This window comes from Vanacampus margaritifer, chromosome 16 (genome assembly GCF_051991255.1).
Source record: "Vanacampus margaritifer isolate UIUO_Vmar chromosome 16, RoL_Vmar_1.0, whole genome shotgun sequence".
NCBI classification, from domain to species: Eukaryota; Metazoa; Chordata; class Actinopteri; order Syngnathiformes; family Syngnathidae; genus Vanacampus; species Vanacampus margaritifer.
This window is the reverse complement of record NC_135447.1, coordinates 5,465,825-5,487,122: the sequence shown is the minus strand read 5'-3', so window position 1 is coordinate 5,487,122 and position 21,298 is coordinate 5,465,825. Positions and strand designations below refer to the sequence as shown.

The 21,298-nt window shown below is 39.8% G+C and overlaps 1 protein-coding gene across 9 annotated transcripts in view; it reads right to left on the bottom strand.

The window, feature by feature from the left end:
* Nucleotides 1-21,298, bottom strand: part of ncor1 (nuclear receptor corepressor 1) — a 49,899-nt gene that overhangs the window by 11,621 nt on the left and 16,980 nt on the right. For 7 of the 9 annotated variants that reach the window (XM_077546109.1, XM_077546111.1, XM_077546112.1 and 4 more), the window contains 17 exons: nt 21,074-21,128; nt 20,845-20,946; nt 16,396-16,526; nt 14,704-14,996; nt 12,486-12,551; nt 10,072-10,208; nt 9,899-9,992; nt 7,459-7,906; nt 7,255-7,378; nt 5,861-6,038; nt 5,027-5,194; nt 1,540-1,706; nt 1,240-1,354; nt 896-972; nt 637-802; nt 432-557; nt 263-346 (listed from right to left, as the gene is read on the bottom strand). In XM_077546109.1, the coding sequence (XP_077402235.1) occupies nt 263-346; nt 432-557; nt 637-802; nt 896-972; nt 1,240-1,354; nt 1,540-1,706; nt 5,027-5,194; nt 5,861-6,038; nt 7,255-7,378; nt 7,459-7,906; nt 9,899-9,992; nt 10,072-10,208; nt 12,486-12,551; nt 14,704-14,996; nt 16,396-16,526; nt 20,845-20,946; nt 21,074-21,128 (2,531 nt within the window). The remainder of the gene's footprint in view (nt 1-262; nt 347-431; nt 558-636; nt 803-895; nt 973-1,239; nt 1,355-1,539; nt 1,707-5,026; nt 5,195-5,860; nt 6,039-7,254; nt 7,379-7,458; nt 7,907-9,898; nt 9,993-10,071; nt 10,209-12,485; nt 12,552-14,703; nt 14,997-16,395; nt 16,527-20,844; nt 20,947-21,073; nt 21,129-21,298) is intronic. The other 2 variants (XM_077546113.1, XM_077546114.1) reach the window with 1 other exon arrangement.

The window sequence follows — 21,298 nt, the reverse complement described above, 5'->3', positions numbered from 1 at the left end:
TATATGTGACCTCACAAGTCGAAACATGACATTCTGATTAATATTATATTTGTAGAATATGAGTTATGGAGCAAAATCCAGCCGTTTTTATCCATCTCAAGAGGCCGCCATTTTGCTGCTTAACTCATATTCCACTCACGCAATATTAACCAGAATACCGACGAGTGGGGCTGCATAGAACATCGTATTAGCAAACATTTTTGGGGAGGTTGACATCCCCTTTAAGTGTCCAAGAAAAATGGGGAGCTTTGTAGTTTGTTACCTTGCATGATTGAGCCAGTGATTATTTGCCGGTCTTTAGAATCTCCATGGAGGGCTTCTCTGGGCAAAGCTCTGCTAATCAAACCTGCGCAAAACAGGCATACTCAGTCACAGTAATACAGAAATTGCATTTAGACGCTTACTGCATTTTTAAAATACCACTACAATACCTTCAAATGGAGCGCCTTCCCTGCCTGGGTGGCCCCTGCTGATGGGTCCCTCCATCATGTCATAAGTGCGTTTTAACTCATGGCCAGTTCTGGGACTACGGGTATTTTCCCTTGGGTTCTTGATGGCTTTTGAACAGACATAATTAAAATGACTTGGTCAAGGAAGAGATACACATATTGTTAAAAATCTGGTCAATGTACTCACCATCATAAGAGAGGATGTGACCACTCTTGCCCTCGTAAATAACATGCCCTTTAGCCATCTGGTCCCTCGTCTTGTCAGAGATACTCAGGTCTTCTGTGGCCAGTTTTGTGATGGTGCCCTTAAGCAGGTCAGCAGCAACAGTAGATTGGGAAAGGGCTGGTGTGCCCTGGAAAACACGGGTTTAAAAAAAAAAAAAAAACAACATAAAACAACAAAGAACACATTTGAATATTTTTGTCATCTTATGCTTTTTTTTTACCTGCGTGATAGATCCTCTGAAAGACAGGTTCTCGCCCAATTTTGATGGGTTTCCTCTACCATCATTTATAGATGGAGCTGCAAAAAAAATAGGCTAACAGTCAGTTTAAGTGTCAACAAAAAAAATATAAAAATCAAATAAAAATCATGTCAAGAACAGGTGCTCAAAAATTTTCAATGCCCAGTGCACGTTTACTTGCAAAATAGAAACTTCTACTAAACAGCAAACACCAATAATATTGTGCTGTGCCATTTGCATATGCTCTTCTGTCACTGCAAATACGCTTAATTTGCAGTGAGTGTTAAATCGTTCTGAGCGCATGTGTAGTTATGTGGCTGGCCTACCAGACTTGTTGGGATCGTGGTGCCGAGGCAGGCCCAAAGAGATGGAGCCCACAGTATTCTTACTCCCGTCAGGCCCATAAACGGCATGCGAAGGCAGGTATGTGCCTGGGGTTCCCTAAAATAGCAGAAATCAGCAGGTCAATGTAATTGTACTTCTAAAAGCTAGAAATGGTGAAAAGTGCTGAAAAAGTGCGAATGTAGCATAAAATGATGAATTACCTAATAAATAGTAACAATATAATAATGGGGGGGAAGGGAGTCATAACTCGTATTATTTCTATCCCTGTATTCTCTTCTTACCTGAGATATTGAGCCCCCATGAATGAAGGACGGTTTGTCAGTGGGTTTGGTGGTTGGAATGAGAGGAGGCGGCGAGGGAATGTTAGGCGGTCGACTGGGTCTGCTGAAAGCCATCCGTGCGCCGTCTGGCAGACTCTGGATCAGCTGGCTGGGCGCCGGGTGGAGGACTGATGAGAATATTCAAAGAAGATATTGAAAACAACTTTACACTCAAAACCAGAGTTAACATTACATTTTTTTTTTTTTACAACCAATTCAGTGTGTGACCTTCGAACCACTTGCAATCAAAGGTACAGGGGGGGGTTTGGGGTGGGGGTGGGGGGTGTTCGGTACATTTAGTGAATACCATCAACAGCCACGTCCTGTATTATGCTTAACTCCAGTAATGAGATACTTGTGTAGAGCGGATACAAAAAGTCCAAACACACAGTTAAAATACCATGTTTTGGTTCTGACATGACAAAAGTGGGAAAGTAAAAATAAAAAACAATAACGCACAAAAGTGTGCACTTATTACTGGGGATGTGGCTGTGTTCACAATTAACCAATCACATTCAAACTCATGCTAAATGGGAGTCAACACACTTGCCACCATTAAAATTGCCTTTAATCTTTATTGTTTTTTTAATAGTATTTTTAGCACAAGCAATTTTTTTAATATCACAAAAAGCATTTTTTTGCACAGGGGTGTGTAGACTTTTTTTTTTTTTATCCACTGCATGTACGCAGACTTGTCTTCCACAATCCACACCATAACCAACTGGATGTACCACAAACCCTTCCGGCACCACAACTGTAAGATTCAATTTTCACCAAACCCCAATTAGTGTATATAAAAAAAAAAAATTAACAGAAGCGCCAACATTAAAATAGGCTCCAGCTGCAGTACTTGGCAACATCAAACCCTATAATTGCACAAAACCCTCACTTGAGGAGATTACATTTGGACACATGTTTATTTCAAAAAAGCAATGGCAGAAAATGTGAATGGGTAATACAGTCCAGGTTCTGACATCACTTGCATACTGTACAAGTTCAACCTCCTCTAATTGCGATTCTCAGACAGCTATAATATTTTATGCCAGCCAACTTTTAGCTGGCCAAAGCCAGAATATGGTGGCTAATGCAAGAACTGCTGTAAGTGCATATTCCTGCTTACTTTCACATCAGCAACCACTGCAACATTAACTCCTGCTGAATTATGACCTGGGAAAGCTAAAGTGATACTGGACACCACACTGCATAGTGCACACAGTACATGCATCATGTTTTGTACTTTTTTTCTCTCTCAAAACAACTGCCAGGCTTCTTCTAGCATGGATGGCATCATGCTCTTGGGCCACATTAGGGAGGGATGTGAAAACGTGAGGTGGAAACAGTGAATACGTCAATTGGTACTCCATTAGCATCATTAAATGTACAGCACTGGCATGTGTATGGGGAATTTGCACCCTTTTGGAGGCATGAGGAATTTGAGGATTTTGCAGTGACGTGAGCAGTTTATAATGTCAAGGAATGTACGACGTCTTCGTGGTTTTAAGATTTGTTTGTTTAGGGAAGGAACTAAAGGTTACACTAAGTTGATTGAACATTACTGGTAGTGACAAGCTCACATATGGATTGTAGCAACAAGGAGTTGAAAAAGAAGCCTGGGCACTTTTTTTTTTTTTTTTTAACTTGAGGCACTTTTAACTAATGTAAAAACAGAGGGTCTTTCAAAAAAAACAGCAGCAGATGCACCCTTGCAACATAATGTAAACAGAAACCGGGTCACTACACAGAACACCACCCAAACCCAAGGAACAAGAAAACAGCTGCACAACGAAATGAAAACCAACAGGGAAGTAAAACACGCGCACAACTACTACTGCACTACGATTGATACGTACTAGTTACCGCAACTATTTTTAAACATGCCACAAGGCATGAAGGAAAGTCAACATGAAATTTTCCCTTGATTTTTTTTCTCAATTCTTACTGCAGATGAAAATCAAGAATAGCCAACACCTAATATTGCTGGGCATCAGGCGGAATCCAAAATCATCACTTTTCATGAGGGCCGCAAAATTCTGTTCTACGGTTAACATTATATTGTCAAAAAAGTGCAAGCCATTTTCAAGACTTTAACTCTTTGACTGCCAAAAACGTTAAATAACGTTTAGTAAAATCCTAGGGAGGAGTGCCAAAGACGTTAAAAGACGTTTGTTTCAAAACAGAGGTGAAACTAACCATTTTCTATTGTTGATTACTGAAAAACGAAATAAGGTAGAAACAAACTTTTTTTTTCTGATAAAAGATGAGAGTCCAATCTTTCATTTGGTAGTATGTGTGTTTCCATAGTCCAAAAACATAATTTTCTGTGGACCTTGAAAGATCAGTCAAAATGCTTAAGTCGGCTGGCACCCACGGCATCCCTTTTCTGAAAACGTCTGGCAGTCAAAGAGTTAAATTGGTCAAAATATTTTTAAAATAACACTTGCTCGTGTGGAATGACCAATAGTATAGAATTGTGGAAAAAAATATGGAATTCACCAAATTGTGAAATAGGAGGTTTTGGTCCGACGCCAGTGATATGTTGGGACACATATAATGGTGACCCAAAGTGAGAAACAAAACAAATATTTTATTTTATGGTCTATAGCTTAAAACAGGGGAAAGCACTTCCGGCAAGAGTAAATTGTGGAACGTCATAGCAATGGACCGGGACAAAGCTTTAAATGTCTACAAAGTCTGAAGATGACAATATACCATATTTTGGCTTTGTTTGTATTTATTTATATCATATTTGAATAAATAAATGTACAGTATTTCATTGTTGTCTGAAGACAGCAGTCATAAAGAAAACAATTTTTTTGCAAGTTCAGCTTCAAACCATCATGTTTATATCATTATTTTAATGTGTTGACACAAATGATGCGTCCAAGATGGTAACAACTAATCTTCTCAATGGGTTTAAGGTCTGGACATCATCACAAATGAGTGCTGACATTAAAGAAAATCTAAATAATGAAAGCAAAAGGTTCATTTAGTCCATTAAATTAGTCAATTAAACCTAACTGAAGTTTGCCCTAGCAAAACCCATAAGACTGGCATTTGTGACTTATTTTATCAGCTTTTTTTCCAAACCTGAATCGCCCAACACTGGTTTAAGCCTGGACCCATCGAACTAGATTGCTTATTCCATTGCTAGCTATCTTGTTTCAATGCCATACTGGACCTTTGTATGATCTTAAAATGCAGGATTTTATGAGACGGCAAATGTAACATGTGAAATGAAACTGTAGTGTCCTTAATTGCTGCTTAACTTCAGATTTGTGGCTCCAAAAGCACCACCGTAGTCCTCCTGAGACTTAAGAGTCTTAGTTCAGTCAAGGGAAGACTACATAATATTTAGAAGGGGAAAGTAGAATGTTTTGGAGGCATCTGAGAGAGCAGATGGGGGGGGGGATGGGGAGAGGGGGAGGTGAAGATGTGTGCTTTTTTTTACCTGGCGGCACACTGGAGCGGAAAGCATTGGGGATGTTGGGGTCAGGTTGGGGTGAGGACTTGCTTAGATCCCTGGGGGAGAGTCTGTAAGGAGAGCCTGGCCGACCAGAGAAGGCCTCCTGGTCCAGAGCCAACATCATGTCATAAGGCATGTAGGGTAGGGGCTTACCTGCAGTACACAGGTATAAGGACAAAGGGAAAGACGGCCACTTTTAAAAAGGAGAACTCATTGCCCTTGAGCGTTGAGTGCGACCCAGATAAAAAGGGCGCAAACACCATTCATGGCTTACTTGGCCAGTCGCGCGCTGAAACCTTTGCAACACAAGCCGTGGTCTCACAGCTCAGCAGTTTGCTGACAGCTGCGTCACTTTTACGGCACTCTCACTTAAGGGTGCTAAAAGGCTTTGCATAAAGCTTTAACACAGTCTATCGAGTGGCATCACTGCTTGCCCTTCAAAAGTTATCTTGTGGACAGAAGCAGCAAACATCTCATTTGGACTTGGTCAAGTCACAAAAGCAAACGTCCCCACAGCCTCCTTTCTTCATCCAAGGCAATCTCAAGCAGCATTACAGGCTTAACGTCTGTGTTCGCATCAGAAAGCGCCTTCTTTGTGTGGGCTCAGGCTGAGCAGCATTACAACAGGCAAAACCAACCCCAAGGGTTTACTTTTTTTTTTTTTTTTTTTTTTTGAAAACGCGCAAAAATGAACAAGGCCTGAAAAAGTGCATCCACTATAAATAGTGCAAACAGCGGCAGCACATGCAGCTGAAAGAGCTCTGAACAAGAGGGAGGCAAAATGAGGGCAGAATGAGGCTGTAGTTTTTGTTCTCCTACCATCTCTGTCAACCAGACTTGGGCTGCGGGTGTTGAAGGGCGGTCTGCGCTCCAGGTCTCCCTGGTCCTGCCTCTGCTTCTCCTCCTGGTGTGCCGACGCATGCGCCGCTTTGATCTGGTGCTGCAACATCGCAAAACCACTGATGGGCACCGGACTATGGCCATATGGACCAGGTACCTTGTGACAGAAATAACGAAAATGTATCATTTGGATTGAAGTCGTCTTACAAATGCAGAAACAAAAATATTTTCGTCAACACACATTGTTAACCGGACGAAAACTAGACTACACTAGACTAAAACCCTCATTTTAATAAAACAGTAACTGGGACTAAATTAGTAGGCATTTTTTTGTTGACTAATGAAGACTAGACGAAAATGTACTTAACTTAATAAAAACTGAACTAAAATCTATGGACCTTTTAGTCCATGAACAAAGACGAGATGAAAATTTTATGATTTTGTAAAATCCTCTCTGCTAATATGTCACTGTGACACTTTTGTGGGAAACACACCCCCTTTCAGATCTGCAGCTAGCAAGTGCAACATTCACAAACACATGGGACACACAGGAAGTGGGGGCTCATGGTGAAAGGTAAAAAAAAAAAAGAAAATAATATTTATAACATAACATTAATCCAACGGCTATAACGTTCCAACAATAATGCTAATCTGACCGCTGACGAATACTGGCTAATTTACTAGCTCGTAGCATGGAGCCTTTGTAGTCACTTGTTCACATACTGTAATTGTGGGTGAAGTTGTTTTTCATCAAAAATATTAGAACATTTTATGTGAAATAGTTTTAGATCCAAAATGTTCAACATTATCCGCTTACAGAAAAAATATACAGGGGTAAAATTACTGTCCCGACTAAAACGACAATGAAATTATGTTTTCTGGGACTAAAAATAAACACTAAAATGCTAGATTTGTAGTTGAATAAAAGTTGACTAAATAAAAACGGGATGAGGTTGACTAACTATGATAAAAACTAACAAGTGTGACTGAAACTGGACTAAAACGGAGACAAAATTTAAAAACGTCTGATAAAATTAACACTAGCGGGTTCCAATACCAGTATTGGCAGCCCTCGTGGCTGTTTTAGAATTAGAAATTACAAATTAGAAGAAAAGAAAATTACCATTAATTTCACACAATTTTAAGGAAAAATGCTACATTAAAATACATAGGTCATTAAAATTATCTGTGATTGTTTTTTGAGGATATTTTATTAATCAAAAGTACTAGTGGTATTGCTACTTGCCACTATTCAAGAGTTGAGTACTCAAAATAGTGTCGGTCTGAAAAAAAAGTGGTATTAAACATCTCTAGTTCTGATGTTATCAAAGCCTATAGCTGCTTTTACAGGCAGCTAGTCAAAAATCACTAACCATTGGTGGAATGGCAGCTGCCCTCTGATGCATCTGCTGGATGCTGTGTGGAATTTGCTTAGGTGAAGACACCAGGACCGTGCCTGCGGGACTGAGCAAAGATGGCTTCTCCATGGAAAGGATTCTGCACCAACAACATGAAACATGAATCGTGGGCCATCGTTGACGTCTAGCACAGAGACTGTGGGGGGAAAAAAAACATACCTCTGTCTTTCAGGCTCTGCTTCCACGTCTTCATCAGCACTGCAGGTGGCGCTAGAGTCATTATCTGAGTGGAGTTCCTTCTGCCTCTCGCCATGTTCACCTTTATCTCCTTTCTCCTTGACCTCAGGCTCCATTTTAACCTGAACTTCTCCAGATTTCATGTCCACATCTTGAGGTTCAGTTTTTGGATGGACCACACCTGAGTAGGAAGCCACTCTGCTCTTTTCCTCATGCGAAGCAGCCTCACCCTCTGGGCTTTTCTCTTCCTTGACACGCAGCGCCCCGTATGAGGGGTCGGACGTTTTCGCATTGCTGCCCTGAGCCTGGTCCTGATCAGAGCTCAGAGCATCTGCAGCAGCACTGTCTGGTCTCCTGGAGTCACCGGACTTGGTCAGGTCGGTTTGAGAGGGGGAGGGAGCACTCTCTGTGTCAGAGCTATTGTCACCGCCTGCAAGAATTGGGGGTGGGGGACATGCCAAAAATGCTTAACGTAATACTTGACGTGTATAACAATGTTGCGGCCATACTGCTTTTACTGCAATTTTGAAGTGACAAAGTATAAATTTCAGACAGTAAATTTACATTTTTAGCTTTGATGCAAACAGCATCTAAATAAACTATCAATCGGCATCCACTTAATACTTACTACACACGTTTCTTTCTAAGAAATACCACACGTGACTGAAAGTGACAAAGTATTATCTTTTATGTTTTCGTCACATTGGCTATATACTAAGATCAAGGTCCCAAAGATACAATGAAGTGGAGAGATAACTTTAACATTGACCTCATGAATATTGTTACTAAATCGCATGTGTGTGGGGGGGTAATCTAGAGCTGTCAAAATCAATCAATTAATCAATCAAGTAATCAATTATCAAATCACTCGACAACCATTTCAACAATCGAGTAATTGTTTGGAGCCATTTTTAATTCGCTAAGTGTCGTTTAGACTGATCAAATCTTCTGATTTCAGCATCTCAACAGTAATTGTTGACTGATTCCTGTAGTCCTTCATGACTGATTATTTTCGATGTCAAAGTAAGACATTTGCAAACATCGGTTTTTACTTTGGAAAACAATGACTGAACTGGTAACAGTACATTAATCCACCCCCTTTTTTTTTCTTTTTTTTTTTTTAAATCACTATACGAATACAAAGTATGAAATAAACACCAATCACTGATTAATAAACCGTAATCAGGGAAAGAAATGCTTGTGCAATACAGTTCGATACAACATTTAAATGAATCTGATTGATTAATCAATTAAAAAATATTTGATAGTGACATCACTAAAACAATAATGAGTCTTAAAACAGACATAGGCATTATTAAAAATATAAAAAACATTGTTTTTAATATTTAGCTTTGTAGTTGCAACGGTGATGACGCAACTTTTTGAAGATGCAATTAAGAGTAATTTCTGGACTAAAAGCCGCGTTTTGTCTCTCCTACTGTATTTGGGCTCACTTGGTTTGGTTTGCTCTGCCTGACGCTCTTGCGCTTCCTTTATAGTGCGCCCCCTTGTGATCTGATGGATAAGCCGCACTTTTGTATTAGCCGCACGGTCGGATGCAAGTGGGAAAAAAAAGAGTAGCGGCTTACAGTCCAGCAATGACTGTAATCACTAAATTCAGAAACACTGAACTTTCAAATGAACTCACTGCAATGTTTAAGAGCACGCCTAAATGATACAGCCCAGGCAGTCACAGTCAACCATAAGAATGTAACATGAGAAGATGCTGATCGCAAAGCAAATTAAAGAGCAGTTTGTTTTCCAAGGGAGTCAAACAAGCATGGCAAACCTGTGTAGAATCTGCTGTCGCCCCAGCTATGGAAATCGTTTTAATATTCAAAATTAAAACCATTAAATCATGAATATGCATTAAATGAGCCACTGATGTGAATCTCTTTGTAGGAGAATGATCACATAATGCGAACGAAAGGACGAAAGAAGGTCAGACCTGTTGGATCGAGCATGTGGCCCAGCACATTGCGTTTAGGCAGCAGAATTTCTCGATTCTTTACAGCCAATAAATGTTATGCAACAGGCGCCGTTACAATTCGTATCTTTTATCTTCCCCTAGCCTAACTCTTATCATTCTTTCTCTCATTAAAAGCTGTAGCATATTAGTTAGACAAACACAAATTCAAATCGGGTCTCTTGTGCGCCAAATCAGCTGACAGGTTGCATCAGGTCTCCAAAAACTTACTGTTGTGACAGCACTATATAAATAAAGAAGAGTTGAGGATTCTTCCTCTTTTTATCTTTGAGTTTATCCTGAGAAATTATAAAATCACGAAGGTTCACAATACAAGGACAAAATCAGACCATTTATGTCTTTCTGCCTTGGACTAGCTGAGATAATAAGTCATAAAAGTCCAAACCAAAGTGTGTTGATAGCGAGCACATGCTTTGTATCTTTTTCTGCTCTAACCTTCACTGTCATCTGCATTGTCGTCATCGTCGTCAGGTGAGGCTGTGGTTAGACCTTCACCTTGAGACCTGTCGGCACGAGCCCGCCGTGTGTCCTGGATATCAGAGAGAGACACAAAGTCACTTCTTGTACTTTAAATGGCATACCACACCGGGTGACTGTAAATGGCTTACCTGCTTATGCTGCTGCAGCAGGTTGTCCAGATTGTGACGTCGCTTGTAATTGAAATAGAAGTTTTTGCACTGCGCCTCACTTTTGCTGCCCACCATTTTGGCGATGGCCGTCCAGTTTCGTCCATGCTCAACTAAACCTGATGAAAAACAAGAGTCCCTTTAGCATTAAACCTGATTTACAGTATGGTAATAATGGGTGTGACTTCAGAATTTTTTTTTTAAACTATATTAAATGGGCAATTTATTTTAAAATTAAAAGGAATTATACAAAATGTTCCACTTTGGCTGCCATGCAAACTGGTTCTGTGTTTGGTTCACTGGAAGACTATCTGCATTTTTAGCAATCACGCACCAAAATAAAAGCAAAACGACATATTTGTTAGACCCTGACACCCCTCTAACCTACCGTTTAATCAAGTGTGACTTGGATGAAGGGAGATTTGAATCAGAGTCACACAACTATACACCATTACTCTTCGTAAGAATGTCAGAATTACTCGTGTACAATATAAATCACCTAAACCTGCATCCATATGCAAATGACAGTATGGGCTTCAAAAAAAAAAAAAAAAGACTCTTTCAAGCATCCTGATTGTCTATTCAAATTTCTTACACACAAACTTCTCTGAGTGCTTGTGTTTTCTCAAATCTCACAAAATACCGTCGCTCACAGGGCAAAATCCATCTCAAGATGCCAAAGAATAGAATAAGATTACATACCAATGATTGCACATTTCATCATGCTTTAGTTCAAGGCCATACTGTGTGTGTGAAGGCATACTTAATGTCACATTCACTGATGCGTGCAAACACACACCAGGGAATTGGTGAAAAATGAAAGACAGTGAAAATGGCAGTTTTGACTGAACATGATTTTTTTCACTGACTGCGTGCTAAATGTCCATTTATTACACTGATACAATTATTCCAATTAAAACAATTCCAGGTCCAACAACTTGATCATAAATCAGGGCCTATCACCAATGTATTCACATGAACCCCCCCCCCCCAAAAAAAAAAAAAAAACAAAGACCACAAGTTACAGGATGAGCTGAATGACAAAAGGAGCTATATTGAATGGGCATGCTCATTAAGAAGTACCCTAATAACACAGGTGACGCCCGATTACATCACTTTTAGGCGACACACGGAGAGAGAACCATATCAAACGATTGTTACATCATCAATGTCAAAAGTATTTTTTTATTTTCTAATCTTACTTTTATTCAAGACCGAATAGTTACATGCAAACCATCATTATTTTGTGTTGCTTCACTAATAGGTTTAAAAAAAAAAAAAAAACTTAATTTGTTTATTTGGTGTGAACTACTGATGCACTACATTTTCAACCATTTTAAAAGATATCATTGTTTCAGATACCTTTATTCAAAAAATAATAATTTATACAATTGGGACAATTTGTAATTTTGTATGCTCCCTTTGTTCTAAAAGCATTGCCGAAGTTAAATAACATATACTGTACTAAAAATCAAGTGAACTCGACTAGGGTGCAAAAACAAAAATCAGTCAAAATAGATGTCATAAGAAAACCCGAGATACAACGCTTTGTTTATAATATAACAATAATCCTAACATTCAATTTGATTCCCCAAATTATGAAAGAACTGTTCTCTTGCCTTTCTCTCGAGGGAGTTTCTTTCCTCTCAGGGAGTTAATACCGTATAACTTCAAAGCCTCAATATGTGATTAAACTGCACAGCGGATTAAAACTTTGACGTGCACGGGGGAGACAAGAATTCACTTGCATGACGGAAAACGGCAAATACTGCATGCGATTTCAAAACCCTCTGAATTGTACAAATGCGCAAAGGTTATCAGGAAAAACAGACCTGCATATTGGCCATCTCAAAGACTTCTCACTTCATGCAAATTATCCCTAAAACTTTTGGCTCAGTTGAAAAAATATATATATACTAAAATGAACAGGTCTGTTCTGCACAATTAAGCAATATAAAAGTAAAAATGCTAATTGCGCATACTGACAAGTGACACCATTTGAATTTAAAAAATAAAAATAAAAAATGACCGTGATCCTTGCAGAAAGCAGTAATGGTCACGTTATGGTGCTTCAAGGGTGGCTTGAATAGATCATTTCTAAGATGCCAGCTGAGCAGTCCAGCTACATGAAATTCATAAATAAATGAGACACCCTGAAGTCCTTCCCCGGAGCACTGAAGCTCTTGTACAAAGCCACTATTTGTGTGAGGACGCATGCACATTCATGATCACGTTCTTTCTTTTGAAATGGGTAGGGCACGTTACCTTCACAGAATCATGAGGGGAGTGGAAATACAAGGAAAACAGAAGGCCACAGAAAGAAACTCAAAGAGGTGAAAGACAGATAATAATAATAAAAATAAAAAAATAAAATAAGTAAATAATCAGAGCTTTACCTTTTTTGGCGACTTCCATTTCCTCCTCGGTCCAGCGAGAAGTTTCTCCAGTTTCACCAGCACCAGCTAAATCAGAAAGCAGAGACCCAGCCCCATTAGCACTGACAAGAGAAATAGAGGGGAGAGTACGGGTGCATGGGAGGGAGAGTGCGAGAGAGCGCGAGCGTGCAAAAACGAGTGAGAGAGAGAAGCAGACAGAGAGGCTGTCCTCCTTCCAGCCGGCTTCTTCTCATGGCCTCTAATCTAATAATCTGTTTACATTCACAAGCTGCTGAGACCTACTCCCTCTCGCTCCCGCTGTCGCTCTAGGTCATTCCCCACCTCGCACACTCACATTCTCGCTACCCCCCCCCCCTCTTTTTTTTTTCCTAGAGTAAAAAAAAAAAAAAGCCATCCGCCTGTATAATCCACAAGGGGAGGTCCGTAGTCAGATGATGTAGTGCCAGACAGTACTTTGGGAAATGGCCTTGGATGGAGGCTAAAAGAGAACAGCCACGCTGTCCCAACCCTTGTATGTCATACAAACACACATCAGACTGATACACACTCCAACTTGCCTTGACATGGCTGCATAGTTCGTCCGCCACCCGCTCCGGCCCCCCCACCAGCCTTGCAAACAACCACGTGCATGCGTTCGTGCGTACACACACACACACACAATTCACAGAAGTGAGCTGCTAGCATTGAAAGTGAACTCTGGCTTAGTCTCCTCTGTAGCGTCGACTGAAACTGTGTAAACATTTGGACCAATATAGAAGCAGATAAACCCTTGGCATTTACAGTGAGCTTGCCCCCTCCTCAAAGATGGGGGGGGGCAATTATCATTGCTTGGATGGCTTCAACCAAAGTCTCCCTACCTTGCACTGAGTTACATGAATCACATGCAAGTCTACTTGACTTTGCTTCGGCCTCCAGTGGCAAAACTCACATGTTCTCCCCGTGACATGCTCTGCTGGGTGGTCATTGAGCCGAGCTATAAAAACAGGCTGGGCTTCTGCCTACAGCATATCGTCTCACCTCAGAGTAAGAGCCCACCTCTAGTCCACCCTCCCCCTCCAATACAACTTCAAATAAAAATATGAACCGACGTGCGACCGCAGAAATCGCGTCTTGAGCTCGTCTGACCCATAGCTCCCTTTTCGCAGCATTGGGGCTGCCGAAATTGCTGCAAGCAACACACAAAAGCCGAAAATTAATCACTGAGAGAGATTGCAGGTGACAGCCCTTCACACGCAGAACAGTCAGAGGCCAAAGGGTTCAAGGGACAGGGGGGGGGGGGCGAGCTTGCGCGTTAATTAATCTCATAATAGGACAAACCTTGCATAACATTACAAGATGTAGCGCTCAGCAGACAGTGGCGGAGCGGGTGTCAAGAGACGTACTTACAAAACATTGAACAGATGATACAGATTAGTGCCAAAACAAGATTAACAGATAAGGGCTTGGATACCTGAGAACCTAAGCAGCCACCATTGGAGTGACGTGCTTGTGAGGGTGAAATTGTAGAAGTGTGACCGAGTACCATAACAACAGCTCGAGCAGTACGCTGCCATGGTGATGGATAGACAACACTGGTTGATATTCAGCATGTCGATCTGTTTTACTTGAAGGGAAAGTCAACCCCCAAATTTTCTTTAGTGATATGTCCTTTGCGACCCCGCTAGTCTAAACAGCATTCTGATGAATATTGTTTGTGGAATATGAATTAAGCGGCAAAATCCACCCATTTTTATTCATCGCAGGGGGGGGGGCGACCATTGTGCCACTGTCGACTGAAAATAACATCACACCTGTTTTCTGAGTTTGATCATGTGACAGTCGCAAGATGAGCCGTGATTGGTCGTTAAGTGTCAAAATGGCCGCCCCCTGGGATGTATAATTATGGGTGGATTTTGCTGCTTAATTCATATTCCACAAACACAATATTAATCAGAATGCTGTAATTCGAGTAGTGGGAGCGAATACAACATATTAGTGTAAAGACTTTTAAAGGGGTTGGCTTTTAAGAAAATAGAGCAACTTTACTTTTTTCTACATTGGATGCCTACTAACATCTGCTGGAATTACTGTAGATTTGATATCCATGACTTTTTTCCGGTCCATAATAAAAATGATCTGTCACGTCACCATGAACACCCAATGAATAAATCTGGATATTTTTTTTCCCCACTAGTCACTTTTGCTCCAGAGAACCACACCACTATACAAGTGTGTTCACCTTTTGTATCCAGTGAAGCTACTGGAGTAGGCGGTTTTGTCGGTTCTTTTATGGACTTCTGAGCTGTATCGGATTTAGGGAGCTGCGGAGGATCTGGCACGGCAGCCTCTGAAGCAGGGGGAGGCGCTTCCTCCGACGCCATAGTGGCAGCCTCATTGGCCATGGAGCGTGTGGTGATCCTTCCCTTACGTCGGCCCTGGCTGTTGGCGGTCTTCCTGCCACGCGGCGTGTTTTGCTCTTTTCCGTCCTCGTCCTCCCCACCGTCACACTTGTCTTTGTCCTTGCCAATGTCCCTGTGGTTTTCAAGGAGGAAAAACCAGCGTTAAGGACTGCTTGGAAAGAAAGTCTATCCCCAGTTGACTCAGCAAATACAGGCCCTTGCACTGTTGCCCTCAATCCCACCACATATATGTATATTAGAGGCTCACAAGACAATAAATCCAAGAATAAATGTAGTGTGTACTATGAACATAAACAAAACCATATTTTGGACTTCAGAAAAGTACTTTAAAAAAATATTACAAAAAAAGGGCAATTTCTCAAGAATAACATGCACTCATATTATAATACATCACGCCGAAATCACCCTTCAAAAGGCTGATTATAGGCCTTCGGACAAAATAATCGGCCAATTGGGCCAAATGGCTGATTATTTTCCCCTTAAAACGTTATCAAAGAAAATCTAAGTTTGCAACATATATTTTATGCATTAAATAGATATTTTTAAATAATCTGCAGATTAATCAATAATCTGTATTTTTTTCCTGCCAAAAATCAGTCATCATCTGGATAGTAATTTAAAGATTACATTTCAAGTGTTTTGGGGATTGATTGGGATTCTGTGTGTACAGACACAATCATTTGTGTAAAGCAAGCCTCTCAAATAGGCGATGTCGAGGAGTGACGCCAGAGATTTTTATTTATTTTTTTGCCATACTAGAATAAAGTGCATTGGCACATCTACTGCAGTAGGTGACAGTGTTGCTCTCATTGTCCTAGAGGTACACTTCAGGTCGACAACAAAACATCAACAAATAATTGAGAAACACTCAAGATCAATTTCTTTCATTTTCATTTCTCCCCCACTTGATTTTGTTTAGGGGGGGAAAAAAAAGTGTTACTCTCATTAAATTACAGTGTATTACTCTGTCAGCAAGCCAAAATCAAAAATAGGTGTCACTAACTGTTTAATAGTTTAACCAATTTGAGCTCAACACTGCCAAGAATTCCACATCTCCCTTCAGTGCTACTTTATGCAGCAGTAATCTATAGCTCAAGCTGCTTGTATTCAGGTAGAATATTAGCCATTTTAAAGTATATTTTCATATTGCGCACAAACAGACCTGACATTAAGATTACTTCTACATATTTGTCAAAGACAAAGACTAGACCACTTAACTCAACGTTCTCTCTCAAGTGGGGAATTTGTAAGATAGTGTTACCTTCTAGACCGGTGGTGTCAAAGTCCGGTCCTTAAGAGGTTTCAGACGTTCAAAACAGCTGATTCATATTTAAGATAATCAGCAAGTTCTGCGGGAGCCTGATAATTATCTTGATCACTGAATCAGGTGCGTTGGAGCAGAGAAACCTCGAAAACAGGTAGGACTCAGGCCCTTGAGGACCGGATCTTGACACATGTCTTCTAGACTATTAAATTGGCACAGGGACAAATGTACTATTTTCACAAATCACCTCGACTCCTCCTTTTCATCTTTCTCTTCCTCGTCTTTCTTTTCTTCGTCTTCTTTTTTCTCGGACTTCTCCGATTTTTCCTCTTCGTTTTTATCTTCGGACTTCTCTTCTTGTGCAGGACGTGTTATTTGCTGTAAACCAAAACAAAAATTTAGGTAATCTGCAGGGTTTCTCCTTTATACAATATAGATCATGCGTTTATTTTGATTACTAAAATAGTCTGCCATCTTATGGCAAATACATTGCTCGGAATTAATTCATGGCCCTACCATCACATAGTTTAATTTTAAAAGAACATCTTAACAAATTCACCAGTCTGAAGACACTTCTGTTGTCGATACCTTCATGCACTCAGTGGATGTCATGAATTATTCAAAAGAGTTTAAGATGTATTATTCTCTTTCCTTCTCATTCAGTGTTTATGCCCACATAAGAGTTTTCCCCCGCCCACTAAAATGTTGGTTGCTTAGTTGTTTGTGCGTCATACGAGCACAGCAGGGATTTGTGTTTCCATTACAACATAAATACTTTCTTAAAAGGTGTGTCTTTAACAATTGATGGGCTTGTCTCCAGACAAAGTTTCGTAGACGTGTGCTGAGCCAAGAGAGTGTAGGTGAGAGTGACACACATTTTATTTCCAAAGAGATTCGGTGAAAACTCGGTCTAAATTAAAATTGAGTTTTGTGAATGATCAACAACAGCAATAGTCGAACGCAAGAGGAGGAATCCAATTAAGAGATTCCATAGAAAAGGAGTAGAAGGTTAAAAAGAGTTGCAATACTGGGCCAGCAGTACAGTATGATCGGTTTCAGTTGCATTCGCCATCATCTGCACGCTATTAGTCAAAAGAACGTATTATACCGACTTAACCATGTTTAGGAGCCTTGTGTCAGATATATTGAATTTGTGTTAACAAGTTCGGTACTTGTATCTTAAAAGTCAAATGACACAGCATAGATTCATAGAATCAAGCCGTGTTTGGGTTTTACATCACGAGCTCTTACTATTCAAGGGAAAAAAAAAAAGAAGCTGGGTTTCTAGGTTAATGTATGTACGTGGATATTACCTCTCTATTCATTTCCTGTCAAAAACGGCTTGTATGTTTTGGCACTTGACAATTCAGAAATATTTTGCAGTCTGTTCAAAGACTGAGATGTTCTCACAATACTTGTTCTTCAGTGGGATGCTGTTTTGGTTGGCTCATTGAGCGCTCATGTGTTTGCTTTGGGGGCAATTTGAGAACTGTGGCATTCCTGCTTCTTCTCCAACATTCTGTAAAGGGCTTCTACACAGATGTGAGACAAAAATCAAACTCTGTGGTGAGGTGGTGGTTCAGTATTTTTAAATGAAGACCTTTCCTATCTAGACGGGACTATTTTTCAGTTTTGCTGATTCACAAGTCTTGTTTGCTTTTTTTTTTTTTTATGTCAAAGTATGTCATGACAGTCTTCCTATTCCTAATAACTTGTACAAAGTAGGGAAGCCGCCACTTCTTGCAACTACGAACATGCTATAAGCAGGGATGTGATTTGACCAAAGTGAAATTATCTGAAAATTTAGCCGGGGGTCTGGGGGCCGCTGTCACATGACAAAGAAATAGACAAAACAACAGCATAAATTTTCAATGTATATTGAACTATCCCATATAAAATGGCAGTTTTAGTCAACTCAAAATCAGTCACATTCAAAAACATTGGACTGCCTTTGCTTTTAAAAACTATCACTGAGAATATCATCATATCTAACTAATGTGATTACTAAGTTAACACATAAATAATGTTGAAGAGTTCAAATTTCATAAACAAATAATTGTATCATGACCAAATGAAAAGTAACTCATATTAGAGCATACCACAAATGTCTTTGTTATAGCAGAAGATGTTATCTGTCGGAGTCATGTGCATACACAATGAACTACAAAAAAAAATAAAAATAAAAATCGGAATTTTTTTTTGGGGGGGGGAGATAAAAAAAAGCGGAATTCCGCAAATTAGCGGAAAAATCACATCCCTGTATAAGTTGTTCACTGTATGCATTAAAAAGAAAAAGAAAATCACAAGAAGCAGAATTTAAGAATGTTCTTTTGACAATATGCATTAACAAAACTGTAAAAATGTTGATGCCCAATTAACTGCAGGAGTGGCTTTGCTAAAAAATACAACCAAAGACTGAATAAGAAATGGTGGCTTGAGATTTCATTCATATTCTCGGTTAAGGTCGACCTGGATGGTTCCCACGCACGGCTTGAACAGATTTGAGAAGTGTACTGTATATTCGATGGTGCAACAAGTAATCAACAGCTAATCAATTACAAATTGATAAATATTTTTGATAATGCATTAATCGTTTACATTTAAAATTGGCCAAATCCTTTTTTGGGAAAACAATGACCAACATTTTTGACAATTTTCTGACCAAACCACCGACCATTAATTTATGTTTGTCCAATTCCTATCAATTTGAAATACTGTCCTGTTTTTGAATTAGGCATATATATATATATATATTAAAACATTTTTAAATCTGATTCAACAATTAATCAACAAAATAATCGGCAGATTGATTATTAAAATAATTGATAACTACAGCCCTAGTGCAAAGACTAAAAAGGAAACTGGCATTGACTGTTATAGTTTGGAATTTTTTTTTTGTTAAGTTGGGCACAATCGAAGAGGGTAAGAAAAACTTGGAGGACAAAAGATTATACACAGAAACAAGTCATACAAGACGATTGATAATTAGGCACGTTTGATTACCATCACACAGAAATATGCAGCTTTTGCGTTTAGACACATTGGGGGTGTGGCCTGTCGGCTTCCACAAGCATGTAGACTTTGAATACTACAGTGACAGTAATATTCAAGTAATTTTCACTCAGGGAGTGTACACTGCTCTTACAATAACTTGTGAAAATGGTCTTCTTCAAAGTCCTAGCACAACGAGTGCACATTACAACATTTCACGACGGGCCCTGTCTGCAAGTTTCCTAGAAAACCAGTCTAAAAATAGCTACACTGGACTTTCAAGAAGCCCAAAGATGTCTGCTATGATCTGCAACAGCAAAATAAAAAACTTTAGCCAAAAAACAGAGAACACTCGGGAGTCAGGAAATACACTGACTAAGTTTGTTAAGGTGGTTTCAAAGCTAATCAACATACCTGCGGGCTCATCTGTTGATGTTAAAAAGCTTACTGGTGTTGTAAATGTGCTTCCATAGCTGTGAGAGAGGGGAAGGACAGAGCCATAGTAGAGCTCGGGGCCAAGGCACTGCCGCACATATTCCGGGAAAGTGTGTCATCAGGCCACTTAAGCAGCCGAAAGAATTGGCCATCTCACATGAATGCGCTAATCTATGCGGGGTCATTCAAGGTAATCCCTGTTTAGCAGTCCTCTTTGATTGGCACTCACAGCGGCCCGGTGAGTTTTGGGGCCTGTCAGATGGGCTGGGCTGTACCAACTGAGCAGCTTCATACGAGGGTGGGGGGGGAGTTTTGCTCTCATAAGAACTGGGAAGAACAGGAAATGGAAAACAAGAGCGGCGGCACTCACTCGATTAGCAGCCAGTGGCTGGCTTTGTTGCATATTTGGATTCAGTTACTGGTTTGGTGTGTAACATCCCAGAAAATTAGGTAAAAATGTTGATGTATGCATGTTGGGTTTGGTTTGGCGCTTTTAGCCATATTAAAAAGCTAATTCCCCACCAAAAACATCACCAAAGTGTGTGTTTGCCCCTCTATGAGAAATTCTAGGTCATTCACGGTTTTACTGAACCGGGCATTTTACTTCCGCGATAGCCAGCAAAATACCTCTTTTTTTTTTTTATTACATTGCTATAGTGTCAAAGGTAAGATTGAATCATTATATGCCTATAGTTAACTGCGGAAGGGCTTAAAATACCGCGATACATACACTTTAACTTATTCAATGCCATAAATTAATTTAAAAAAAATATATATACATATTATTAAATATTAGAGGCGACAGTCGATTACATTTTTTAATGATTTCAATAGTTAAACTCACGATTAATCACAAATCTGTTCTAAATGAACAATAAAAAAAAAAAGGTTTTCATACTCTTGTTAACAAAAGTGGATTTTTTTTTTTAAACTAATAGAAATAGTTAAAATGATTTTTTTTTACGTCTATAGCCGTCAATGGCAGTGAATGGGTTAAGGAAAGGGGGAAGTGATGCTACGCTGTAGGCTGCAAAACACGAGTTGTGGGTGATTGGCAATGAAAGGCATTGATCGACATATATCGATCACATTCTTTTCCATGGAAATTGCCCAATTGATCAGAGCACCACTAGTACAGTAAATAGTACAGAACTATTTAGAAAGAAAAAAACATCGGAGGATGGAGTGCTTTGCAATAGTCAACAATAATGGACAGTTCATAAACCAAATTTCCAAATAACATGCTAGAACACAAGAGCAATGACATTACCTGGTTCCTTCCCCGCCGTCTACCGTAGTTGCGTCTCACCAGCGTCTTGTAGTTGTTGTTCTTCTTGGTCAGGTAGTAGTACAGGACACAGTCAGCAACACACTGAAAATTAAAGAAACGCATGTACATGTGAAGACATGATACTGACACTAGTGGTTAAATTATTCAAGCAAGGGCTTGGACACCCTTCATGTCTCATATTGTGTAATATTAACTGTTTCTTCTTCACCTTTCTTTCTAGATAGGAAGCAATCAGGCCAAAGTTCTTCGGGTGTTGGACAAACCTGCCAAGAGATGCCATTATTGTTGAGGGCAAAACGGCAACAGGGCTCAGGTTCTATGTATGTCACTAATGGGTTCGCTATGAACCCATTGTGAAGGCCCGGTCAGAATTTCAAACAAAGGGATCATGTTTGTGTCAATTACTAAACCATTCACTTCACTTGTACAAAAA